The sequence below is a fragment of the Natator depressus genome, chromosome 1 (assembly GCF_965152275.1).
Source record: "Natator depressus isolate rNatDep1 chromosome 1, rNatDep2.hap1, whole genome shotgun sequence".
NCBI classification, from domain to species: domain Eukaryota; kingdom Metazoa; phylum Chordata; order Testudines; family Cheloniidae; genus Natator; species Natator depressus.
Window position 1 is genome coordinate 341,280,799 of NC_134234.1, and position 26,748 is coordinate 341,307,546.

The window sequence follows — 26,748 nt, forward strand, 5'->3', positions numbered from 1 at the left end:
TCAGCCAGTATTTTTCGGCCTCAAATTTCCACCAAATAATCGAAAATTTCCTTGGAAATTTCAGACGAGAAGGGATTTGGGGTTTTTTGGTTGAAATTTTCTTCGTGGGGGAAAATAAATCACATTTCACCCAGTTCTACCCTATAGGCCCCTCTCCCTGTGTTAGAATAACAGCCAATCTCCCTTGTTCCCGAACGTACCTCTGCCTCCTCCATCATCTCTCTACTCTAACTCTGTGTATTTCCATTGTGCCCATCACTGTCGTATCTCGGCATCAACTTGACAGATTCAGGGCTCTGGTCAATCACTGAGGTTAGCACAAAGGAGTGAACAGCAGGTTTTTGCTTTATAGGGAGAAAAGGGATCTCCCGGAGCCAGGGGAGACAAAGGAGAAAAGGTACCTTTCGATTGTTTTGTGCGTTGAAGCAATTTTTGACACAAGGAGTGACTCCCTGGCTCCCTAAGGGGCTGACCTGGCTATCCATTGCCAGCCACCTACTAACTGAAGTCCTAGGTGGATCTGGAGTCCGGGAGTTTTGAATGGGGCCCCAATTGCTACGAGAGTGATCTGTGTCGGCACATATGTAATTAGTTAAAGATCAAGTGTCAGTAGATAGTGCCCAAGAATACATCTGCCCTTTTCTGCTGCAGACCTGAGTTCCCTACTGCCTTGGGCCTTCTGTTTGTGCAAAACGGGGGTGCAGTGCTACCAGCTCGGAATGGGGAGCGTCTCACAGCCTCTTTGCGCTGGTGGAAAGGACGGTGGAAGGTGCAAGGCAGTGGGACGTGGGCCCAGTCTGTCCGGCTCAGCAGCAGACCTCAAGCAGGATGCCCTGAGGTTGTTGCTGTGCTGATCCAGGGGCTCGTAGCCATGCATTGTCCTAGGGGATGTGGCCTTTTTTATTTCACAGATTGCTCTAGACCAGGGGTGGGCAAACTTTTTGGCCCGAGGGCCACATCGGGGAATAGAAATTGTCTGGTGGGCCATGAATGCTCACAAAATTGGGGTTGGGAGGTGGCAGGGGGTGCGGGCTCTGGGGTGGGGCTGGGGATGAGGAGTTTGGAGTGTAGGAGGGTGCTCTGGGCTGGGACTGAGGGGTTCGGAGGGTGGGAGGAGGATCAGGGCTGGGGCAAGGGTGCGGGAAGGCGTGCAGGTTCCGGCTGGGGGTGCGGGCTCTGGGGTGGGGCTGGCGATGAGAGGTTTGGGGTGCAGGAGAGTGTTCCGGGCTGGGATTGAGGGGTTTGGAGAGTGGGAGGGGGATCAGGGCTGGGGCAGGGGGTTGGAGCATGGGGAGAGGCTCAGGGGGTGCAGGCTCTGAGTGGCATTTACCTCAAGCAGCTCCCGGAAGCAATGGTATGTCCCTTCTCTGGCTCCTACGTGGAGGCGCGGCCAGGCAGCTCTGCACGCTGCCCCATCTGCAGGCACCACTTCTGCAGCTCCCATTGGAGCGCTGGAGGGGGCCACTGGAGCACGTAGGCGCCAGAGCGGGGCCATGCCGGCTTCTGGGAGCCGCGTGGTGCGGCCCCTGACCCTGTGCCATGGCTGGAGCGCCGGAGAGGGGCTGAGCCACGTGGTGCAACTCACTGGCTGGCTTAAAAGGGCTCATGGGCCGGATCCAGCCCACAGGCCGTCGTTTGCCCACCCCTGCTCTAGAGAAATAAACAAGGTGGAAATATTCAAATGTTTCAGGATGTGAAGGAGAGGGGAACGTGCTACTCAGTCAGGGCAGGGAAGCAGCACAAAGAGTCTTGCAGCGAGATTGCTGCAGATCAGGAGAGACGATGGGCTGGTATGAACCCAGGGTGAAGAGCGGGAGATACCTGGGATCATACAACAGTTCCCACCAACTGTCGGTGAAAGACCGTGCTGGACAGGGCTTTTAAGCCACGTGTCCAGCATCTAGGGCCACTGAAGTGGATTGCACTGAGTCTATGCCATGCCATTTGTATCCAGTGAGTGGGCTGATGCATAAACCAGGATGGGAATGCCACGACATGGCCAGCAATCATGAGATTGCTAAAAGTTTGGTGGCGCAATAAGGTCGCCAGTGAGCATAGACTGAACGTCTAGCTAGACCCCCTTAAGGACCTAGCTAGGGATCGACCTGGTTGGCGTTCAGTCCTCAAGGAGGCTGCATGCCTTTGGGATAATGATGATCGGAAAGCTGGCTGGGCCACCAGTTCTACGTATTCTGCAGTAAGTGCAGTCGAAGGCATGTTGCTGTAAAAGTGTCTTGGGAGCGAGGAGGGAAGAAACTGCAAGAATCAGAACGGTTTGCTCGAGGGGTTGCATCATTAAATGGTCACACTGCAGAGCTGCCTGTGATGTGCATGCTCTGTAGTGAGGGAGATGAGGAAGGACTGAGCATCTGTAAGAGGTGATGTCGTCGTCTTGCCGGGGGAGATGAGGGAGCCGGGAGAGAACTTGAGCTGCAAAGTCTGGATCTGGATCCAGATCAGAAGTTTCTTATGGTCTGACTGTTGGGATCCAGCCTGTGGGTTTTGCCCATAGGAAAGATAAAAACTCAGGTCCAAATTCCCCCAGTGTTTGGGTCATTCAGACCCTCTTTAGTTCAGGCCTAGCTCTAGTACTGACCAGATCCACAGTGAATTCGGAAGAGCAGGCTGCTGGCCTAACGTTGTTTGTTCCTGATGCTTAAGAGCTCCTTTGAAGCTGCTTCCTACAGACAAGAGCTCCTGGATTTTAACCCCCAAAGCAGTGATTCTGTCCCTAAAAACCACTCGTTCATATCTGCCTAGGACCTGCTGGTGATTCCAAGGGTAAGTCTGGAGGGAAGATCTATGGCTTATCTGTATACACTTAGGATCATGCAGCTAGTGCTCTCCGTCCCTTTTCCTCCACGACCATGGTTCCCGTGCCCTCGTGGTGAGTGGAAGAAGCAGTTCCTAGCCCACAGTTATGACCGGCCAGAGATTCTCTGCGCCCCTTGCAGATTACACAGAAATCTCTGACCTGGTTCCTGATCCCCTGCAGGGCATATTTCACCCAGCCCTCTTCCCCAGCCATGATCACGGGCTCTGTAACTTTCTCTTCATTCCTAGGGCACTAAAGGAGACAGAGGAGAAAATGGTCAAAAGGTAAGAGACGACTTTGGCACCATACTCAAGGACTCTCCTAGGGTTAGGGTTAGGTTGCTGTTCTTACACCATTAGAATTCATGTGTGCTGTCCCTTCCTGGCTTTTCTCTGTACACAAAAGGGCTTTGTTCAGTAATGCTGCGTTTTTAGATCTAATCACTGTAGATGATCAGCTGCTGCCTGCCGCTGTCTCTTGTGTTTTCTCCAGCGTCGAGCTGTTCAGCTTCTCTCTGTAGTTCTCTCCCTCCGGGAGTGGTCCATATAACTCTCCTCCCCCAACGGCGGATGCAGCAGCCTTACATCCATCTATCTGTCAAGCATCTTGGGTGGGTTCTGTGGCTCCTGTCCCTGGAGTATTGACTTCAGCAGGAGTTGGATTGGGCCTGAAGTGAGCAGCACGTAGTGATGTGTCCAGTATGATTTTGACAGGCCCATGATGGAGGATGTGGTGTGTTTCTGATTGTTCTTGATCTCCTCCCCTTTTCTCTCTTTACAGGGAGAACCAGGAATTGGGTTCAGAGGCCCCGCTGGTCAGGCTGGGCCCCCTGGGCATAAGGTAAGCGTACAGGATCTCACTTTGTCTGCACATCATCCAAGATGCTCTCTCTTTGTGCCCCTTGCTGATTGCACAACCACCATGCAGGCAGGCACCAAGGGTCCGTGGGGCTCACTGGGGCTTGCAAAGATGCGCTACCGAAGCCAGTCGAGGCTCTGGAGGGCAAGACCACCCATGTGTTCCAAACGCACAGCTCCAGGGAGCTGTCTCCTGCATGGCACCGTTTCACACCAGACCTTTCCTTTGGGGTGGGCAGATGGAGGGTCATTTTACCATTGCCAGAGCGCGATGCTGAAGAATCAGGGGCGAAGCCTATTAGCCAGGCTGCACTTGTGAGATTCCAGGACTGACATAAAGGGGGCACTGCAGGCATGTCAGGATTTGGGGGCATTGGTGGAGCCATTTTGTTTCTGGAATAATAGAGGTGAACTCGCAGGTCAACATTAAGATGCTCTGGCAGAGCTGTGTGGAGCATCGGGGCTGCAATGGCTGGGAGGGTGGGGTCCTGCTGCAGGGCAGAGGTGGGAGCGTGAGGTGCGTGGGAGCCGAGGACTGGGGCGGTGGGGGGTGTTGCAGGTCTCATGAGGGCAGCGGAGCACAGAGAGGTGCCTGTCAGCCCTGTGCCTGGCTCAAGCCAGTGTCATTAGGCCCTTCCTTGCACTCAGTGGACTCGCCAGTTAAATCTGGAAGGAGCAGTAGATGACAAGGGAGCTGAGAACCCCTTGCGAGTAGCCTGCTGGTCATGGCTACAATAAGCTGTGTTACTGGGGAGTCCACTGTTCGCATTGTGACTACAGCCCCATGATTGCTTTGCAACAGGGGGAGCCCGGGGCCCCGGGACCTCCGGGAGTGCAGGGCATCCAGGGTATTCGTGGCAACCCTGGCATTCCAGGATCGCCGGGAGAGAGAGGCGCCCCGGGTCCACTTGGCATGCCAGGGCAGAAGGTAGGTGACGTGTCCTGGGCACTAGAGAGCGAGTGTGGTGGTGGGGGCGAGAGAGGACGGCATTGTACCCACAATCGCGAGGCACGAGGGTGCGAACAGATGCTGAGGCTCTGTGAGAAGACGTGTGGTGGGAGGGACCTCACATAACGTGGGACAACCAGTCCCAAGGGCCCCTACCGTTCCCCCATAGCCAGCTGAAATCGTGCCTGGGAGATTCAGGAGGCAGAGCTGTTCTCGGCACACGTCCTGCTGCCGGAGCACGAAGCCCTTCCTCCCCGGGAAATGGCTGTGTCACCCTGACACAGGCTGGATTCCCGGCTAATCAGACTCAGTGATACAAGCACAGCAGTTTCAGCACGGTGAGCAAGCTGTCGTGTTGTGAGCGAACAACAGCGTGATTGCACGGGGACAGTTTACCCTTGCCAGGCGCTGCTGAGATTGGGATGTTCCTTTGCTCGGCTGTTCCATGCGACACGGAGAGTAGTCCCCGGCGTTGAATCGTTAGGGCGCTTGGAAGCTGCTGTCTGTGATGTTAGACCGCGTCAGCCAGTCCAGCCCAGGAAAAACAAACAGTAGCCCCCTCCCAAGCAGTGCCTCCCTTGCACGATGCCCAATCACTGTTCCCACCTGCCCTCCAGCAGTGGTTCACTCTTTCCCCCTCTTCCCCATGTTTATTAACTCTCTGAGGCTGTGAAGCCACAGGGGACCATCTAAGCTGACCTCCTGTGTAACACAGGCTGGAGAACCTCACCCTCGAGATTCCAGCATCAAGCCCACACCTGGTCTGTGAGCTAGAGCATCTCGTCTCTGTCAGCTTGTGCGGATGGTAGCATGCTGGAGAATCTCAAATGACCCTACTCAACAGTCGAACCTAGGGATGGTCAGACTGCATCAGACCCACGCTCCACCTAGCTCAGTAGCCTATCTCTGATGTTGTCCAACTCTGACATTGCCCAAACAAGCTTTCTCCCTTGGATGGATCTCCAGATCTGTCTACAGAGCCAGCCACCCTCTGGGCCCAAAGGGATCTTGTTTTTATTCCTAGAAACGCCCAGAGTTGCTTAGTGTGATCTGGGGAGGTGGAGGCCATTTCTCAGCCACCCCCTCTATTAACCCAACCCCCTGCCCAGTTGCCTTATGACCATTGTAAGCTTCTTCTACTGTCTAGGCCATTTACTGGCCAGGTCCCTCTTGCTGGCCGTCTGTGGGGAAACTGTAGGGGGGGACCTACCCCTCTGAGGGGGCGGCCCCTTTGAGTACATTTGGGGGCAAAGAGCATCTCGCCATCAAAGTTATCTCCCTCTTAATGGTTTTTCTGTTTGAAGGGGGAACGCGGTAAGAGAGGCAGGAATGGATCCACTGGGCCGGCAGGACCTCCCGGGTCCCCGGGAAAACAGGTGACCTTTGGTTATTTTTCACTGCTGCATTCTTTGAATGAGCTACGTGTACCCGTGTTATTGTATATTATGTGCGTTCCCCAGTCATGGACCAGGCTCCCGTCGGGCTAGGCGCTGTACAAACACAGATCCTTCGTACACAGACCCCAGACTGTGAGGGGGCATCCTACACAGGGGCTGGGAGGGGACGGTGCCTGGATTCTTCCACATGCAGATTTGGCCTCAGATCAGGAGTGAGGCCCAAGGGCAGAGGGATCACGACAGGGAAGTTGGTGCTGCCGGCACCCAGGCTGTATCTGTCCCGTGGAGGGAGGGCGGGCTTTGTTCTCTGGCTCTCAGCCCAGTTCTTTCCACCCGCACTGAATTCCTTTTGCTGGGTGTATTACAACCTGCCTGCCGCTCGCCGGCTCCGCTCCTTGGGGCACGGTGCATCAGAGGTGTTGCAAACCAAGTGTGTGTCTCCTTGGTCCGCAGGGGATTCGAGGGCTGCCCGGGACCAATGGCAACAAGGTGAGCTGTGGATGGCGGGAAAGACAAAGACGACGCCAGTATGAATCCCAAAATGGCAGCCTCAGCCCAAAGCTCTGGGCAGGGATGGAGGGGTGGGAATTGCACTCTGAGGAGGACTGAAAGGAAACACGGTGACTTCTCGCTGCCTCCTGTCTCACCCCAGACAGCTGGAAGCCATGCCTGACCCCATCCAACATCCCCACCTGCTGAGGGTAGCCTGGTGACTGGAAAGTCTGTTCAGAAGGGGACCTGTACAGTGTCCGGTCAGATGCACTGACCGGACACCAAAAGTCCAGTTACGGCAGGCAGGAGCAGGGAGAGGCGCCGAGTCATCAACCCACACCAGCCCCTGCTCAGCCAGGGCCTCATGGGCCGACAGGCTCCGTGTCAGGGGCTGCAGCTCCCGTCCCAGCCCTGGACAGAGCGAGCCCAGCTTGGGGGGGGGAGGGAGGTGGAGAGGATTGAGCGATGAGGAACGGGGAGAGCAGCGACGGGCCTCAGGGGAAGAGGCGGAGCAGCAGGCGGGGCCTCAGGAGGAGGAGGCGGAGCAGGGGTGGCGGAAGGTTCCGGCGCTCCTGCTGTAGTGTGCGGTTTTCTGAAATTAGGAGTTGGCATTCCTACACTTGCTCCGCCTTCATGCACTTTCCTCCTGAGGACCCACACACCCGAATGGTCTCCTCCAAAGCAGTGTTAACAGTCGAGAGGCCTGATCCCAAGCCCACGGAGGTTTTTCCATGGATTGCAATGGGCTTCCAATCAGGCCCCTACCTGAGGGATTATCACTTCCCACTAACTTGTACAAATTAATTCATAAAACGCTGGAAGGGATGGGATCCAGGCGAGCTGCCCTGCCCGGTTGCGTTGCTTTTGTTGCACGCCAGCCCCTTGCCTGTGCTTTAGGCTGTGTCTGTGCAGCACAGTTAACCTGGGTGGGTGGATCGACACCCGGGTCTGAGCCCCTTTGTCAGCCTCGCCCAGGTGTGAGCATCCCCGCTGGCGAGCCCTACCTGCGTCACTGTGTCCTCATGCTGTCTGCGCTTGCCCGTGTGTACCGGAGGCATATCCCACGCGTCTTTGTGCTGTGATGCTCTAGGATTCTTTCCTGGTCAATTGCAGGAGAGCTTCTCTGTCCTTCAGGGGAAACTGTGGCAAGGGACTGTCACCACTCAAGTGGTTTAGCCTGTGTCCTCGCGTCAAAGTGGGCGAGTTCCAGTCCGAGTTCCAACTGGGGAAGGTGGCCCTGGCTTAAGCCTCCTCCAAACCCAGATCCGAGGTTTCTCTGTGTGGACTGTAGCAGTGTGTGTGGTTAACAGTGGGTAAGAGCCTGGGTTAACTATGCAGTGTAGACATGCCCTTTGATGTTGCCCTCTTAAATAGTGGGCACTGCCAGGCAGGGGCTGTGATTTGTCACCTGCCTGTGAGGCAGATCTCCTGCTGTTGGCACTAAAGCAATAACAGGGGGATCAGCGTGGTTTGGGCCCGGCCGTTGTGGGCTCTGCAATACAAGGGATTGAGCCCACACCCGCTGGAATTAATGGCAAAACGCCCATTGATTTCCGGGGGCTTTGCCTCCTGCCCGACGTAATAACAGAGGGCTCTGGCGCCAAGAGGAGAAATGTGCAGCTGTGTCCCTGAAACGACCCCTTTGTGTTCCTTTCTGTTGCGCAGGGGGAGATCGGCCTCGGCGTGGCAGGTGCGAGAGGTCCCCGCGGACTGCCTGGCCCCGGGGTAGGTCATTCCATTATCACGCCAGGCTCCATTCGGTTCTCTCATTGCAGTGTCTGTCTGAACACGCTAAAGGTGTTATCATGCAATGATCACTCATATCAAAAGCCCCTTCAGGTGCTGACCCCGAATCCCCTTGAATTTTTACCGAGACCAAATCTGGCCATGCTCAGAGGCGACGGGCTCTGTCCGCCCCATAGCACACCCCCCACACACCTGTGCCTCGAGGAGTTGGCATGAAGCTAATGCTCCCTCCCACCACTACTGATCTGCCCCACAGGTGATTCTCCCATGCTGCAAATGAGGTGTCATGGGAATTACACTGACTAGTTAGGTCTCTCTCTGAGCCACCAGACCAGGGTCTCCTGTCCTGCCCCATGCACTCAGCCACCCCACCCTGCCCCCCAGTGGCACAGGTGGAAGCCACACCTCAGTAAGTGAACGTAACGGGGGCTGAGGGCCTGATGCTGATCTCACGGAGGGTATGACCCTGCAGAGCAAAAGCCAAGCACAGGCTACCCTACCCCTGAGCTACCTTCAATCCAACCTAGTGGGGTAACAGCAATAGTGAAGACGGTGCAGCTCGGGCAGTATAAGCCTGGCGTAGACCCTGGGTACGCTCTTGGCTTGCTAGCCCACACCTCACTGCTAACATTACCTGTGCTAGCTGCCTTCAGGCTAGCTCAGGTAGGCTAGCCTGGTGCACAGCTCCTGCTGTGTAGACCTACGCTTACACTCATGTAGCTCCATTGCTTTCTGTGGGTTTCCTCCTCATCTCCACCGCTCTAAACATGTGGCTGTCCAGCCAGCCTGGCCTCCCAGATCTTTCTGTTCATTTAAAATTAATTAAAATAATTAAGCGTGAATTCCCCTCTGCCCTCGGAATAAAATGTACGCAAAGTTTAACAAACGAACGTACGTGTCTGTAAAGTGCTGACCCTAAAGAGGCCCGATCCTGGAGGGGGGCCTGTAGGTGCTAGTGTCGTATAAATAATTACTGATAAAAAATAAACATCTTATTGGTACATTTGAATAGTGAGAGCTGAGCTGCTTAGGCAAAGTAACACCCCCCCAGAGTGCAGTACCGGGGCGGGATGCAAACCCTCATGCAGCTAGATCAGAGAAGACATCTTTATATGCTGCTTCCTCTGTGGCTGTTCTATGAATAAACTGACTTTATCATGCAAGACGTTTATACAAACCCACCAGCTGCCAGGAGAGCTGTTCAAATAGGCACCTGCGAAGCGCCTGAGAATGTCAACAACTGTGTAAGGTCTAGTGTAAATCTTGCTAAGGGGTTTTTTTTTGAGTGTGGGCGGGGAGGAGGTAATGAAACAATGAGGAGCTAATTCTGCTTCTAGTACTGTTGTGTAAATCTGGAATGAATCACTGGATTCTCTGGCATGTCGTTGGGTTTACACTAGTGTAACTGAGATGAGAACCTGGCTTCCTGGGGTGTACTTAGGTCTGTATAAATGTTTGGCACTTGCCGTCAGACAAATCTTCCAGGATTTAGCTTGTAAGGCCAAAATGTACTCGATGAATTAGCCGGCAAGGCTATAGTGCATATGAAGATTTCTGAAGGGTTAATACATGAGTAATAGGTGGTGTAAGCAGGTTAGAGTTATGGGGCGTGTGTTATAGATGGGCATAGGCACATGGGTTACACTTCATAGGAAGGCTCCATGTACACACATTTTGTAAAGGGATAGGAAAATAACAGGCAAACAATTCCTATCCACAAATGTAGAGGGGACAAAGCAATGATGTGCATTCCAGGCCAAATTCTGGGCTGCCTTATTTACGGTACCTGGTCTCCTTGAAGTTCATGCAGACAGAACTTGCCCCTTTGCACAGAATGACGCAACAGAAACGCATCTGACCCCTCCTTGGAACGCTGGGAGCTGAGAAGATCGTTCCCTACCCCCAACCTTTTCTGTTGGTCGCCCGCTAGGCCCTACCCCACCAGGCAGGGACTGTCTTGCCTCCCGGTGCCTATGCATGCACCGAACAGCTGTAAGCGCAGCTTTGCGATGACCACACTGTGACTTTGAAGCTGTCCCGGTCGCCGTTCTCCACTTACAGCAGGGGAACTGGGCACTATGGGCCTCTATGCACAGGTCATCCATTGACTTCAGTGGGAGCACCATGCACACAGGGCTCGCAGGATGGGGCTTGTGTTTTTTATCCATGCTTCGTTGTTTGTAGACACAGTAATGAAACTAAATCTCTCTTTGCTAACAGGGGGAGGAGGGCATTGCAGGAGTCCGAGGCCCCATTGGCATGATGGTAAGTCAGTAAGAACAAAAGAACGGCCTTAGAGGGTCAGACCAGTGGTCCCTCAGCCCAGTATCCCGTCTTCTGACAGTGGCCGGTGCCAGATGCTTCAGAGGGAGTGAACAGAACAGGGCAGTTATCGAGTGATCCAGCCCCTGAAGTGTATGAGGATGGTTTTGTGGCACCAGGCCCAAGACTGGCTGGTGAGAAGCCCTAGCTGTGGATGCTGCTATAGGATGAGGTTTTCAAAGCCACATAGGGATGGGTGCCCACTTCCCACTGATTTTAATGGGAGTTGAGTGTCGAGATCCTATAGGTGGATTTGAAAACATGGGCCACAACACTGAGTGTAACTGACTTGCATTCCTTGCCCATTCAGCATGGCCCATCCACAAATGGCTTTTTAATTCAGCATGCAGCTCCGTCTCCCTGCATCCCTTTCCCTGCATGACCTCATGGAGCTCTGAGTCCGTATGAACTCTTGCACTGTGTTCCCAGAGGAGTGAGTTACGGGCCAAAAATCCCCAACTAGGTACGGCAGTAACAACACCAGGTTCCAGGTAATAGTACACGCAGATGGGAATAAAGAAGAAGTAGATGGAATTTGACGGGAAATAGTGACAATTGTGGAAACCCAGAGATTATTGTATTGCAAGGCCTGGTGGTAAATCTCATCCTTAAATGCAGCGCACGGTGAGGGCCCCTCTTGCATTATTAAGGCAGAATAAGCTAGTGGTTAAAGCAGCGGGGTAGAGTCTGGAGACTTGAGTTCCATTCCCTGCTCTTCTGCTCTGTGTGCCCTCATAGACTTTAAGGTCAGAAGGGACCATCCTGATCACCGAGTCTGACCTCCCACATGTGGCAGGCCATAAACCCTCACCCACCCACTACTGTAGCAGACCCCTAACCTCTGGCTGAGTTACTGAAGTTCTCAAATCATGGTTTAAAGACTTTGTTACAGAGAATCCACCATTTACATTATTTAAATCTGCAAGTGCCCTCAGGGTCTCTGCCAATCTGACCTGGAGGAAAATTCCTTTCCGACCCCAAATCTGGCGATCAGTTAGACCCTGAGCATGTGGGCAAGACCCACCAACCAGACACCTGGGAAGGAATTTTTTGCAGTAGCTCAGAGCCGTCCCCATTTCGTGTCCCATCTCTGGAGATATTTGCTGCTACCGGTTGCAGGTCAGCTTCATGCCATTGTAGGTAACCTCGTCATACCCTTGTGCAATTCGTTTAAAATGTCTGGGCCCCCTTTCCCCATCCATCTGAAAATGGGAATAATGCTCCTTCCCCGGCTTTGGGAAGCGCTTTGAGATCTTTGGATGCCAAACGCGACGTTAGTGCAGACGATTTTGTCATGATGTAGTTCAAAGCCTACATGCTGAACGCCATGGAAGCCTGCCTCCAGGTTCAGTAGAGCTGGAGGGTAGGATGGAATGGAGCCACTGGTGACTCTAGAGTGGGTCTCACACTGCTTCTTCTGCAGTGTTCCCAGGAGGGATTGAATACATCCATCAGGAGAAGAAGGATGGTTATAAATGGAGAAGCTACAGTTCTCCTTCTGCACCACTTTGAGAGTCAGCAGCCCCAAAGGAAGGAAAAGAGCTAAATGGGGGAAGTCAGAAAAGTGCAAGTCTTTATTCACCTGTTCCAGAGCACAGCGGGGGGTTGGGATGCTCAGTAATTAGGTGCTCATCTGGGATTCCAACGTTCAATTCCTTGCTTTGCTGCAAGCTTCCTGTGTGACATAGGGCCAGGCGCTTAGGTTCCAGATCCTCAAAGGCGTGTAGATGCCTAACTTCCCCTGCCCTATGACGCGCGGTAACCGCACGTCCCCGTCTCACCGGGGCGCTGTGAGGATGAATACGTTACAGAGCGTGAGGCGCCCAGACACGAGGGGCTGTATCAGTATCTCAGACAGATAGATCGCTTTGCCCCGTGCGCATGAGGAGACGGGCCAGAGTCCTTTTAGGGATCCGGTCACTTGTCACAATCGGGGCCTGAGTCTCCTCTTCTGCTGCCCTTGGCAGCAGAGCCGTTCTCCCGGCGGGAGTGAGAGGCGACTCAAACCCTCTGTGCAGCGCTCATCCTGCCCCCAGAGCTCTGCCCTCGCCCAAGGAGGTTGCTGCGGCCTGCAGCGTTGCCGCCACCAGCTGTTCGTTCTGACATGCTGTTTCATGTGTTTGCAGGGTCCGAAAGGTCTGCCTGGAACGAAAGGAGAAAGAGTAAGCAGCGGGCGTCTTAGCTGGACTTTCTGCAGCGCCTGGATGGTCACCTCAGCCAGGCAGATCTCCCATGTTCCCCAGCGCCCTGAGCAAAGGACCCCATTGCTGAGGAGATATGTTCCTAAGCACATTTCAGCCAGTCTCCACCCACACATTATTCACTCTCCCTTTGCTCTGGTTTCCGGGGTCAGATTCTTGGGCGAGAGCCGTGGGAGCTACCCAGGCTAAAATACCGGTCTCTAACGCAAACAAGAACAAAACCATTCACAACCACCTTAAATCCAGCCATTGTGTTGTGTAGATGAGGGCCAATCCCTATATGTGAGATGGGGAAAATAACACTGAGCTGCCTTGTGACGCTGTAGACAATGGGGAAACCGGTTGATGTTTGTACAGCGCTTTGAGAATGTAAGGTGGTATTTAGGGGCAAAGCATAGAGTGGATTATTCTTCCTGCCAGACAATGAGGAATCCCAGGACTCTGCCTTTTGGGGGATTATCAATGCCTGTTTACAGACATCTGATGAGAAGGACACCCCCTGTATAGCATGTGGAATCCTAGGAAAACCCCAAACACAAAGGAGAGTGTTGTATAGCAAAGGCTTTGTCTAGGGGCTTGACCAAGGGACTGAGGATCAGTGCTTGTGGGTTTGGTTCCTGCTGTTCTGCAAGTCACCTAAGTCCTCTGGGCCTTGGTTTCCCCAGCTATAAAATTGGGATAGCGATACTTACGTTAGATGCGACTTTGTGTGATGAGTTAGTCATTGCAAAGCGATTCGAGACACTCAGCTGAACTGCATTCTCTGAGCATAGGTTGCTATAGTTATAAACAAGAGCAGTTCTTAAACAGATGGGTGTATTGAGTGATGTGCCAACGGTAGAGAAAAAGCCTTTCATTGTCCTTTTTGTTTCAGGGTGATCGTGGCCTCCTGGGACCCAAGGGAGAAAGAGTAAGGGACATAAAAAATGTTGACTGTCTGGGGGATGTGGGATATAAGAAGTTGGAAGGGCTTTATGAATGCCTGTTGGCAGCTGGACACGTGTCTAAAATAATGTCAATGAGTGGACAAATTAGAGACATAAATGAAAAAAATTATGTTTTCAGACATCTGGGACCTCTGCTGTTTTCTTACCAAGTAGAAGAGGGAGCTGTATAGTCCCTGGACAGTGGTGCCACTAATCTGAAGCAAGTTCTGGACATGGATCCTGAATTTTGGTGTCTGCATTTGGCCTTTCATCTCAGAAGACCTAGGTTCAACTCCTGCCTTGGTTCAGAGATGGAAGGCATGGCATTAGTAGACCCAATTTTGTCCCTACTAGACTTCTGTCTTTATCAAGAACTGAGCCCAGTACTCTAAGTTAGATATGAGATGAATTGGCGGAGCTCTATGAAGAAGCTTCAACCATTTTCTGATAGTACCATGGCTGGCTAGAGTCACTGCTATGAGACCTTGCTTTCATGAGAATTCAGAAGGAATCCTTCACCCACCACAAAAAATGCAGCCACCGCTGAGGTGGAATGTGGCAGCTGATTAATGTCGCACAGTACTGCTTTGTAACAGTTTAGGACAGGAAGTGAAAAATATATCTGATTATAGTTTGCACAGTCCATCCCAAAACATGTTAAAGTCTTAAAAATCGTTAGATTGATTATATCAAGTAATATTAAACCAAGACTAAGAAGAGATCTGAAAAGTGCCCCATTGCTTTGGTCCAGCAAGTATTGAATCTCTGTCAAGTTTCCTGTTAACTTCTCTCCTGAGTGAAATGGCTTGTTAGAAAAGGAGGTTTAGAAAACCTATATGGCAATGCTACTGTTGAGTCAAAGAGTATTAAATGATTAAGGCTGATTTTATGTCTGAAGAAACTACTTTCAAAGGCACCCTGTTCCAGTGGCAAATCAATTCTTAATCTCTTTCTTGAAGGAACCTGAAAATACTTCCCAACCTAAAGGAAAGTGGACTGCCTTCTCCAAAGGACTCCTTAATAAAATATACAGAGGCTTGTGAGATAAAACAGGATGGGGGAGATAACTGGGTTGTGCTTAATTCTTCCAATTGATTGCTTCCTAACTTTCTTTCTAGCTCTGCTTCACACGTGTGAAACTCTGTGTTATGCAGGACCTTGGAATGGATGAGCCCATGGTCTCTTCTGGTCTAAAAAAATCTGTTAATCCCAATCCAGTCTCCTTTGGAACCCTTTAAGCCCAGGAAAGTGGAAGAGTGTCTCAAACTGGAAGGGAAGATGATGATGATGATTATTGTGTGGGATGCTGTGCAAACTCACAGTAGAGTCCCTGCTGCAAATGGTTTACAGTCTCTAGAGACGCTAACAAGGAGGATTAAGTGAGTGCTGGGGATTAATTTACCTCTGAGGAAAGGCCACGAGATTTAAATGTGCAGTGTGTGCTACTAAAGAGCATAATTAATTAGCAAACAAAAACTATGTTTGGTGCCAGCTAAAACTCCCTCAAGATGTCCCATCGATCCAAAACCTGAAAAGCATGGAAATAAGAAGTTGTGCCTTTCTTTCCAGCGTCATCTTGCCTGCTACACTGTTGAGAATACACCGCAGTGCTCCATGAGGGTTTCACTTCCCTCGCCAACGGATATTGACATCAATATAGACCCATCACCAGACTCATGCTGTAAGGCAAAACCTCCCTAGCGTCCTCCCAAGGTTGTATATCCACAGATAGCACATCGGACTGTCCTATATTCCATGCCTTTGGGAAGTTATTCTCCCTTAACGCTGCTGACGTCACCGTTAAGTTTTGGGGCTTAACTCGCTAATGTTTGTAAAGCTGCCACTAGTACAGCTCAGTCATCCAGTGCTGGGATGTTGACCGGGCGTGAGCGCGACTGAAACACGTTCATTGCGAAATTCAAACGGCTACTCCCAGAAAAGGGTTCGCACTATGCTCCCGGCTCTGCGTTTTAGCACATGCCCGAACCACACTCTGCAGTTCGCCATCATCCATTGATACCTCTCCATCCCTCGGCCCCTTCGGCTGCCATCCTTTCCCTGGCCCGCCTCTCTCAAAGAAAGAACGACAGTCTTGTGCTCTGAGCTGGGGACTGCTGCTCCAGGAACTCCTGCGTTCCAACCCAGCTCTGCCGCCGAGTCACTTGGCGGAAAGGGCTTCGCTCACCGCAGGGGAGCCCTCCTGTGGCTTGGGCCAGGAATTAGCTTTTGCCCATTGTGGCCCCCCCCTGTTGTCAGTCCCTCTCTTTGCAATTCAAAGTGCTCGCTCTTCATGACTCGGCCCTCCAGGCCAGGCTACTGTACAGTCCCCTTTCCGGGGTATCAAACTCCCACCGGATAAGCCATCTGGATGCCACCTCAGTCGGTTTTCCGTTCCACCTCTGGGCCTTGTACCACTTCCTAGTTGCCAGGCTTGGAGGCAGCTCCGGGTTCCAGCCCAGGGACCCTGTGACTAGCAATCCAGATCTGCTCAGTCTCGTCCCTGTTGCTGTTTCCCTGAACTCCTTCCTACCCCACCCCTCTATCTCTGGATTTCCACTGGAATTTCCTCTGCTCCCCGTGGCTGCTTCACCCCTCTTGTCCTTTGCCAGACTCCCTAGTCCAGGGCCGGATTCCAAGGTGTGCTCTCCCCCTGGATTTCCTCCTTGTCCCTGACCAACTCCCTTTCCCTCTAGAAAGTGGCTGCAGGCCCCTGCTGTGTAGCCCCCTCCTGCTCTCACTTGCTGGCTGTATAATCCTGTCCCAGCTCCTCCCTAGCAGGGCTCCATCTGCAGTAAGGCCTTATCAAGCCCAGGCTCCCCTCCAGGTGCAGCAAATAGGGTTATTTTGCCCCTTCTGGCCCACATTAACCTGCTCGGGGCTCCTGTAGAGGGAACATCCCATCACGCCCTCCACGTCTCCATCTATATAATGGGATACCACGTATGGAGAGTGAGACGTCACTGTTATGGTTTGTCCTAGTGCAGCGCTGGGGAGATCAACGTGAACTATCGTTCTGTTCCGTCTTTCAGGTGAGCTTCACGCTAGGGTGAGGAGCCAGCTCGCCACACTAGGATGGAAGTCTCCCATCTGCGCCGCACCCAAGATCAGGAATGAACCTAGGTCTCCTGCTTTGCCTCGTGCAGCTGAAATCTGTATTGTGGCTCAGGGACAGGGTGGATATTTTGACACCTTTATTCTTGCTGTGTGAATCACCCAGCATGTTGTCTGCTGAGCCATTCGCAGCAAAGGTCGGTCTGTCCAGTGGGGCATATGGTAACTGCAATTCTGCATCATGGCTTGTGTGTCCATCGTTCTTGCCTGTTTGTTTCCTAGGGTGAACCCATTATTATTTTTGGACCTCAAGGCTATAAAGGCAACAAAGGAGATCCGGTAGGTTGTGACAGTTCTCTTTGAAAGCATGTTACCTTCAGTAACTGGGAGCAATTCATTCTCTCATCTGCAGTAGTGGTCATTGGGTATATATCTATACTGCAATAGAAGCCCAGAGTTCAAACCCAGGCAGCAGCCTAACCCCCCTTACATCTGCTCACACATCATGCTAACCCAGGGCTCAGACCCAGGATTCCACGGGCATGGAGGGTCCGAGCCTGAGTCAAGCTGGGACCCAGGGTTCAAGCCCTATTTCTTTGTAGTGTAGACTCATGCTCTGGGAGTCTGCCAACAGTATCCCACAGGCTGACTCCCTTTGGCTGGTGGACAGTCACGTTTTCCCACACTGCACCACGAACAAATGGCTAGAGCAGCCACATTTTGGAAGGTTGTTAGGAAGTTTGGGATATGGGTGGTTGCACTCGGGCCTGCATAATACGTAATGCAGATGCTGGAGCCCCAGGTTGGGACCCAGCGTTCAACAATTTCTCACCTGGGGTTACAAATGAGTGTAAGCACTCAAGCCCTAGGTTAGCAAACCCAGGGTCTGATAACTCGAGTTCTACTAACCCTGGGTTTACATAGCAGTGTAGACGGACCCCAAGAGTCACAGTGTTTAAGGCTAGCAGAGGCCACCAGATCATCTAATTTGGCCTCCTGTATATCACAGGCCACCAAGCACCCTCTAGCCACCCCCCACACCAAGCCAACTGCCAGAATTGGACCCAAGTAGTACAGCCCTCAGTCTTAACCTACCTGATTGGTGTTTGTGCTCTCCTGTGTATTCCATGTCCTGGTTCTGGTTTCTGTGCGTTCAGTGGCTTTTGAGATGGGAGCCCTGGCTGAGTTGATGCACAGATGAACTGAACAAGCCTGGTGACTATCTCAGAGGGCTGGCTAGCTCAGGAAGGGCCCAGCCAGGGGAGATGGATAGCTCCAGGGATTGGGTATGGCATAAAGGGCCTCTCACCGTTAGGTGGCTGGTTTCAACCCTGGGCTGATTGTCTACAGAGAAGCAGTGTGGGACAGTGGCTAGAGCATGGGACTGGGGGTCCAGCAGATCTGGGGTATGTTCCCATTTTTGGTTCACTATGCAATCTTAGGCAGTCACTTAACCTCTCGCTTCCCTAGGTTCGGCCTTCTGGAAAATGGGGTTAATGATACCTATTAGCCTTTGCAAAATGCTTTGAGATCTGCAGATGATTGCGGCTGCACAGGGCCAAGTGCTGTTAATAATACCTATCTGTGTCTGTACAAGCTGCTGCTGAATAATTTTTGCTGTTTGGTTGCCTGTGCGAAACAAAGTGGGCGGCATCAATCCAGCTCCTAGAGGGCATGGAACTGAGCTACCTTCTGACCCCTGAGCAGCACTGGCAGGCAGCAAGGTGGGGAAGCTTGACCTAGAAATACACCTCTGCGAGTTGCGGTCACTGAGTGCTGCAAGGTCCTTAGATGCACGCCTGGCATAAGCATAGCAAAGAGGCATGTCTAGGTTTGGAAGATGCTGGCTTGGGGTGCGAGTGTAGTTCATAGAGCTTCTGTCTGATCCCGTAGGGTGAGCGGGGCCCGCCAGGCTTCGATGGAGACAAAGGCGAGAAAGGGGAGGATGGGCCTGTAGGAGACAAGGTAGGAACCGCCGTATTCATTGGGGGTCTTAGGCGGCTTCATTTGTGATATACAGAGCTTACGTATGCACTGCTGCCCTCTATAGGATATCTTGCATAGTATCCACTCAACGCACTCTGCTGCCTGGTGTACGGGGGCTCATTTAGCCCTGGTCTACACGACAGAGTTAGCTCGACACAAGGCAACTTACTTTGACTTAACTCTCTAAGCGTCTACACTAAAATTTTGCTCCCACTGACGTAACTGGCCCACTACACCGTCTTAATAACACCACCTCCACAGGAAGCATAAAGTCAGGGTTGATGTAGTTAGGGTACCGCAGTGACAGTGTAGACACTGCATTGCTTACATCGACTGTTGCTGGCTTTCAGAAGCTGTCCCACAATGCCCCACACTGACAGTTCAATCGGTGCAAGCTCTTCTGGTGAGTATGCACGTCTCTGACACAAGGAGCAAAGTGTAGACATGCACAAGTGATGCAGTTACTGTGGTGGCTATATAAACAGTCGGGCAGTTCTTATTCTCTCCACTAGAAGGCAGCAGTGCACATACACGCTAGCCAGTTGACTGTGGTATCATCACGGGAAATGGTGTAACGTCCCCGTCATCGGAGAACTGGTGTTATGATTCCTTAAAAACAGAGATCGGTTTTTTCTTTGGGTGGCTGCTGCAGATCCCATGGCGCTGTCTGTACGGGCTGGTTGGCTTTTCTGTTCTTCCCCCCACCCAGCTATTATGCAGCGCCCTGTGCCTTGGTTCCCTCACCTACGCACATGTGTAGTTGTATGGTGCTTTGGGATCCTTGAAGGTGCTATGTAAATGCAGGATGCTATTATAATTCTCCTCCATTTCCACCTGTTCCTCCGCTGTCTGCCCGTTCAGGAGCAATAGCTGCCAGCATTGTATTCGTTGCAGCTTCTCAAAAGGAGGCAGCCCCTGATCCCGTGGCGTATGCTGTGTAAGAAGTAAATTCCCTGCCTCACCAATCAGGATTCTGCAGGGCTCTGAGAGCTACACCAAGTGACCCCTGTTAAACATCTAGATCAGCGCTTCTAAACGATGGCGCAGAATGAGCCGTTGAGAACCCAGCCGGGGGGGATTGGGAGGGTGGAAATGGGGTGGTGGTGTGGGGATCTTCTTTCTCATGAGGTGATCCACAAGGTGAAAACATTGGAAAACCTCGCCCCTTGGGGAAATCATGGGTGTCAACTGCGTGGTGAGGAGGCCCCAATCTGTAATCCCAAATAAAGGTGTAGGGGGGCAGGAGGCGAGGTATGTTTTTAAGTGGAAATGGCAATTTCTGAATAAACAAGTTTCTTGGTTTGTGTGTTCGATTTTAGGGGGTCAAAGGTGAGGCAGGTGTGAAAGGGGCCATGGGCCTGTTCGGTGCCAGAGGACCAGTGGGACAGAAGGTTAGTACAATGGCCCAAATGAACGCTGAGAAACCTACATGGTTACCATCATAGCTTGTCGCTCTACCACTGCAACTGAGCCCTGGCTTTGTCACTTATCTTGACTAGTTTGGGGGGCTGGGGGTGGGGAGACAGGATCTTCACAGTGGGGCACTGCACCAGGCCGTGTTCAAGTGCTGGTCCAGGCTAGACATTCCCCAGCTTCCACTTGGGTCACCTTGTCACCAGGTTTTTCTGCCCCAATGCGCACTCCATTTAGAGCACGCCGGTACTTTTGTTCGAGGTCAGTTCCTGGAGGAACCATGTGCCGTAGTGTTCTCCAAGTGGTCACGGCGCGGGACTGGAAGCAGGAAGTCCTGAGCCTGGGGATTGTGCTGACTCCTTTTGTGGCCTTGGGAGTCACTCAAGCTCTCTGGGGCCCCTTGCTCTAAGGTCCCTAGTGGTGTAAAGAGGCCTTAAAGTCTGCAGATTTCTCCCCCTCTTCCACAACTTCCTGTGAAATGCCTCTGTGTAAGTGAGTTCCCTTGTCATCATAGACCCGGTGGAAAGGCTGTGCCAGCCCCCCACTCCTCCTCCTAGGGAGGCACATGGGCAGCTCGGGTGTACGTTGAAGCAGTCTTGAGGGCTGCTCTAATTTACACCAAGTCTGGCCAGGTCCCCCAGCCAGGCCCAGAATACCAGCAGGTGCAGAGGTTCCTGCACTGAATGCATCTCAGCTGGAAGGGTGAATCAGGCCCCTGTGTTTCCCTTACCCCATTTATCAACTGGGGATAACGCTACCTCGCTGGGGTGCTGGATGCCCTCACTGAGGTTCCTAAAGCGCTCTGAGGATGCACGTTCTCATAAGAGGGGTTGGGGCAAAGTCCACAGAACATCAAATTGCAAATGGAATGAGGTCAGCCAGACCCGCTGTGTTTCAGACGATAAATGAAATCCGTCTGGCATCAGACTATTTGTCATCCCAGGGCACATTTTGCAAGAGTTCACGGTGTTACTTCCATCTCCGAACTGAATAACTACTTTCGATTCCCCCTGCAGTTTCTTCCATCAGATGTTTTATTTTTCACTTCCCATCCTAAATTGTGTGCCGTGTTGCTGTGCGGCGGTTAGACAGCTGCCGCATCCCACCCCAGAGGTGGCTGCGCTAGCTTGGCAGTATCATAAGCGATCCCTGTATTCGTACAGCAAGCAAAGTGCTTTGGGATCCTCCAGGAGCTAAAATGATGATGATATGAGTTTTGGAGGGGAATCCTTACTAGGGATCAAGTGACTGAATGGTAATTGTTTGCACGGTGTGTAGGAGACACATGTGACTTTCCTGTGTGTTTAACTCATTGCTCCTTCTCTCCCAGGGAGAACCCGGAGAACCTGGCCTGCCTGGATTTGCTGTGAGTTGTGAGAGTGTTTCATGTTAGTAGCGTTGGGATAATGTCCATTCGCTCTAATGGCGTCATGCTGTGCACTGCTGAGGAGAGCACCCCGAGTGCTAACTTTCTCAGCAGGCAGTCACCAGGCTCTTGAAAGGTTATTAAGAATGAGGGAGATGTCCTGACGTTGGCTGGTGTTCAGCACTTTGATAGCTGGGAGCACAGTACATGGAGGGCTCTTGGTACGTCCCTTCCTTCTGTGGGGATCCATGAATAGCCTCCTTGTGGCACCTCGTGTTCTTTTTCAGGTGCACTCCTGCGGTGGAAGTGCAAGGGTGGCTTTGATGTGCACTGTGCTCCTCTCTGACTCACTGACAGCTAACGCTGCGTGTTTCAAAGGCAGAAGATGCCTCCAGGAAGGAAATAATTTGGGTGAAACTTTCTTGAACACTTGCATGAAAAGGGAGATCTGAACAGCATGAGGGTGGCTGTATGGATCAGTGAGATCAGAGGTGCAATTTAATGAGGGCTTTGCATTTTGCATCAAAGAACACCTAAAATATGCATTTCCCCATTTTACTGTACTAGCATTTCAGGGTGTACTGTCTGGACAGAAGTGAAGCCAATACGTGTTCAAAATGTCACATATATACAGGCTTATATATGTCATGGTAGTAGTTAAACCTTAGAATACTGCCATCCACATGAATTCTGAGAAGGATATACTGTAGTGAACTGGCTACTGGACATGTGCACCAGTGCCCTCTGCTGGATGGAATGAGAACTACTCAATTCTGTTCATAGACCACATACTGCAAACTAGAAGCTGGTTGAACCATTTCAGCGAAACAAAACAATTCGTCATAAAATGACGTCATAAAAGTGTGATGCCACAGCCATGTTTGTTTGCATGAACTGTGTTGTGTCTCCAGCATTCTTAACAGCCTCATTAACACTCACCGGTGTTGTCCTTGGTCAGTGGAGACTCAGAGTTCAGAGGTGCTTTCACATGAGTTCACCTCCCAGGTGGGGGGCAAGAAGGTGCCTTGCTCATTCCTCCAGCTGCTCACTGTTCGCTCTGGCCACTGTTGTTCGTTGTGCCACCGTTCACTCCATCACTCTGTTGCCAGTAGCCCTGTGCCATCACTTCTGCTGCCACCTGCCACTGTGACCTCTGCGCGTTGGTCTCTTGAAGTTCCACCCAGCTCTCAGTGATTTCAGCTGAGCTCTCAATGGGGGAACCTCACTGCTAGTGCAGGCTGGGCTGTCTCTTCCACAGAAACACTGTCCCACAGCAGGTCTAAGCACTTGACTAAACTGAAATGTTTCAGGAAAGCATTTCACATTCTTTGAAATTTCTGTTCAAAATTTTCAAAAGGCTTCAGTTTTTTCCCCATTTTGTTTTGGTGGGAAAATCCCACGTCTGTTTGCCATTCTTTACTTTTTTCCCCAGCGGTTTCCAGTGGGGAAAAAAATGTAAAAGGTGACCGAAAGTAGGCATTTCCCCAGCAAGTGAAAAGACATTTTTATTTCAGTTTTTTTTATGAAATACTAAAAATGCAATGAAAAACACTGAGCAAAGCAAGACACTTGAGAGTCTTTTAGAAATGTTCAAGAAAGATGCTTTACCTTTTTTTCAAATAGTTCTACTGTGCGAAAGTGTTTTCCTTTGGCTCAAGTGATAGGGCCTGGGGCTTGGGACCGAAAAAGATACAGATTCTATCACACCTGTTGGTGTGAAATTCCTCATGTCGGTTCTATGCTGCATTGCGACTATCGTGGAGCTTCTCGGAAGCCATGGATTTCATACTGTTTACATGTGTATGATCCAAAGCTTTAATTCCTCTTCAAAGTGTAACAAAGACCATGGGTGGCACATCAGCTGCCCCTTCGGGGAGGCTAACCCCTGGCCCCACCCCTTCCGCCTGAGGCCCTGCCCCTTCCACCCCTCGCTCGCCAGAACCACGAATGTCCCCACCCACCCCCGCGGTTGGAGGAGTCCCAGCCAAAGCAGCTGGCCCAGACTGCCAGACCGACCCCCAGATGTGCCAGCTGGCCTGCTCCCTGAGCTGCCAGCTAGCCCTCTCCAGCCGATCTGCCTCAGCTGTGCCAGCTGGCCCTGAGCAGCCCCAGGTCACCGGACAGCCCCGAGCTGCCTGCTGGCTCAAGTTGCCCTCAGGCCTCCAGCCAAGCCCCAGCTCCAGGCCGCCAGCCAGAGCTGAGCCACTGCTGGCTTTGCGGGAGAGAAAGGGGCCTTGGGGCAGCGCGTGGGTGGGGCCACGGCCTGGGTTAGGGGAGGCTTAATCTCCCCTGGCCTTTGACACTCGCCTCCCATGACAAAGACCCTGATTCAGGAAAGCACTTCAGCGTGTGCTTAGCTTAAAGCCTATGCAGAGTGCCACTGAGGTCAGTTTAAGCATGTGCTTAAGTGCTTTCCTGACTTGGGGCTAAAAGAAGTAATGTGCCCTGAGCAGTACACAAGAAAGCAGTGATCCCATCTGGTCAATCGCAGCAGGACTCCAGCATGAAATTGCAGACCTCTGTTTAGATACATTGTTGGGAGTCCCTTCAGATTCTATACACAGAAAATGACTAGCCATACTAAAGTCATTAGTTAGCTCACCAGCTGCTTGACCCTCTTGAATGGCTGTGGGGGTGATACTGGGAACAACTGAGAACTCCGAGTCGTTTTGTCTCGCAAATTGCATCCAGACCAACGCTCTCTTCATTCTGCTCTACAATTTGGACATCAGTGTGGTTTTGTATCGTGCTGATTTCCTGACATCTACAAATTTCACTGTACCAGACAAATAACCACTGGACATCGGTTTCTTGTAAACATGCATGGTTCAGGAACGCCGGCTAATAATCCTTATTAGGATGCAGTTAATGAGGGATATTTCCTGCATTAGGAAGAGCACCTGTATTGGCCCTGGAGCTGGGCTGGGACGGCAAGATTTCATTTTAGTTTTGCGTAACCTGTGTAAGCACTGCAGCCAGGCTCCACTTTATCAGAAGCCCCAAAATTCAGGACGGATGCTGTCAGGGTTCCCTCCCCACTCTGAACTCTAGGGTACAGTTGTGGGGACCCACATGAAAGACCCCCTAAACTTATTTCTACCAGCTTAGGTTGAAACTTCCCCAAGGCACAAATTCTTTGCCCTTGGACGGTACGCTGCCACCACCAAGTGATTTAACAAAGAATCAGGGAAAGGACCACTTGGAGTTCCTATTCCCCCAAAATATCCCCCCAAGCCCTTACACCCCCTTTCCCGGGGAGGCTTGAGAATAATATCCTAACCAATTGGTTACAAAGTGATCACAGATCCAAACCCTTGGGTCTTAGGACAATAGAGAAATCAGGCAGGTTCTTAAAAGAAGGATTTTATTTTAAAAAAAGGTAAAAATCATCTCTGTAAAATCAGGATGGAAAATAATTTTACAGGGTAACAAAAGTTTCAAAACCACAGCAGAACTTCCTCTAGGCTTAGTTTCAAAGTTACAGAAAACAGGAATAAACCTGCTTCCAGCAAAGGAAAAATTCACAAGCAAAACAAAAGATAATCTGACACGCCTTGCCTGGCTTTTACTTACAATTTTTGTAAAATGAGAGACTTTTAGGATGGTTTATAGGAGAAGGAGTTTTCTGACCTGATGCTTCTCTGCTTTGCAAGAGAACACTCCAAACAAAGCCTTCGCCCCGCACCCCGCAAGATTTGAAAGTATCTTCTTTCCCCATTGGTCCTTTTGGTCAGGTACCAACCAGGTTATTTGAGCTTCTTAACCCCTTACAGGTAAGGAGGAATTCTAGGCTACCCTTAGCTGTATGGTTATGACAGATGCGGGAGAGAGAACTCCTGGGCCTTTTGGCCCGTTGCAGATGGGTACTGAGAGATGGATCTTGGAGGGCAATAGTGCCAAGCGTGATTTGTGTACGTGCTAGGCAAAAAAGGGATGAGCCGGACAAGTGATTCCAGTCTGCACTCATGAGCCATTGCCAAGCAGATGCTAGGTTACCCCTCTTTAGTAGCAAGAGTAAGACCAAAGGGGAGCATACAGCCAAGTGCCTTATTAGTACCAGGAGGGTCATGCTTGGACGTGCATCTCCTCAGATGCACCAATTTTTATTACCCCGAGCACTCGTGGAGAAGGGAGCAGGTGCACATTACCGTCAGTCATTAACATAGCTCCATCAGTGTGCATGGCACTTTGCAGAACAAAGAACATCAGGTTTGCTGCCAAAGCGGACTTACAAAATGTTCTGCCAACCTGATGCAGCGTAGCACCTTCCTCTGAATGAGCCTGGGTTAAGGTCCTGGTGGACTTGAGCACTGGTGAACGTGAGTGACAAGTGAAGATATATACTCCAGGAGCAGGGGGAGAATAAGGAAGGACACATATGATGACTATGTGATTACAAGGCTATTCTGATGCCGCTGCTGTAAATGGGTCTTCTGGGGAGTGATTTGACTGAGGAGCGGCTGAGCTCATGGGAGAGGGATGTGGGCAAGGATGTTGCAAGCACGGGGATGGAGTGGAAGAAGGTCCAGAGGCATGTGGGGGGAAGAAAGGAGGCTTGCGGTTGTCATTGGCAGATCGAGGCCTCCAGGATCGCCAACCCCAAATGGTCACAAATCATGACAGTCATCAAAAATCCTGAGATTGGTTATAAAATCATGAGATTATGTACCAATAATAGATGTGGGGTTCTTTTCATTTGCCTTCTGCTTTTTGGACCTTTAGGGTGCACTGGGGTCACATTTTGAAGCTTCCCCCACAGCCGTGAGGGCTGACCTTTTCTTTAAGACTGAAGGCTGAAATCATCACGGATCCACATGACTCCAGGAGCTGGGGCTTTAAGGCAAACAGTGATTATCGTGAGCCTCGTGACAAAATCATGAGAGTCGGCAACACCAAGGCCTCTGTGCTAATGCTGACTTCAGACACCTCCCGTCAAATATATACCTCTAAACCCGGTAGGCAGTGAGCCTGTGAGCGGTGGTTACAAACCACCCTGTGGCTCGGGAACATATCCACTCTTTTATTTGGGTTTTCACTGCTGTTCCGAGCAGATGTGTCCTGCCTGTGCTTGTCTTTAGGAAGTCCCGTTCCCTCCCTTGCACCTTTCCCCGATGCGGGTGAAGTGATGCCCAACTTGCTCACTTCAGCAGCCACAGCAGGTCAGTAACCAAAGGGGCTTCGTCTCAGGCTTGCACCCGAAGCTTGGCCAGTGCTGTAGCTGAAGGCA

General features: G+C 51.5%; 1 protein-coding gene across 1 annotated transcript in view; it reads left to right on the forward strand.

The window, feature by feature from the left end:
• LOC141980933 (uncharacterized) overlaps positions 1 to 26,748 on the forward strand; it is a 232,495-nt gene that overhangs the window by 142,637 nt on the left and 63,110 nt on the right. Inside the window, exons 70-83 of the mRNA XM_074942711.1 lie at positions 353 to 397; positions 3,064 to 3,099; positions 3,596 to 3,655; positions 4,475 to 4,600; positions 5,926 to 5,997; positions 6,472 to 6,507; positions 8,176 to 8,235; positions 10,477 to 10,521; positions 12,705 to 12,740; positions 13,654 to 13,689; positions 17,039 to 17,095; positions 18,650 to 18,721; positions 20,062 to 20,133; positions 21,486 to 21,521. Of these exons, the coding sequence (XP_074798812.1) occupies positions 353 to 397; positions 3,064 to 3,099; positions 3,596 to 3,655; positions 4,475 to 4,600; positions 5,926 to 5,997; positions 6,472 to 6,507; positions 8,176 to 8,235; positions 10,477 to 10,521; positions 12,705 to 12,740; positions 13,654 to 13,689; positions 17,039 to 17,095; positions 18,650 to 18,721; positions 20,062 to 20,133; positions 21,486 to 21,521 (789 nt within the window). The remainder of the gene's footprint in view (positions 1 to 352; positions 398 to 3,063; positions 3,100 to 3,595; positions 3,656 to 4,474; positions 4,601 to 5,925; positions 5,998 to 6,471; positions 6,508 to 8,175; positions 8,236 to 10,476; positions 10,522 to 12,704; positions 12,741 to 13,653; positions 13,690 to 17,038; positions 17,096 to 18,649; positions 18,722 to 20,061; positions 20,134 to 21,485; positions 21,522 to 26,748) is intronic.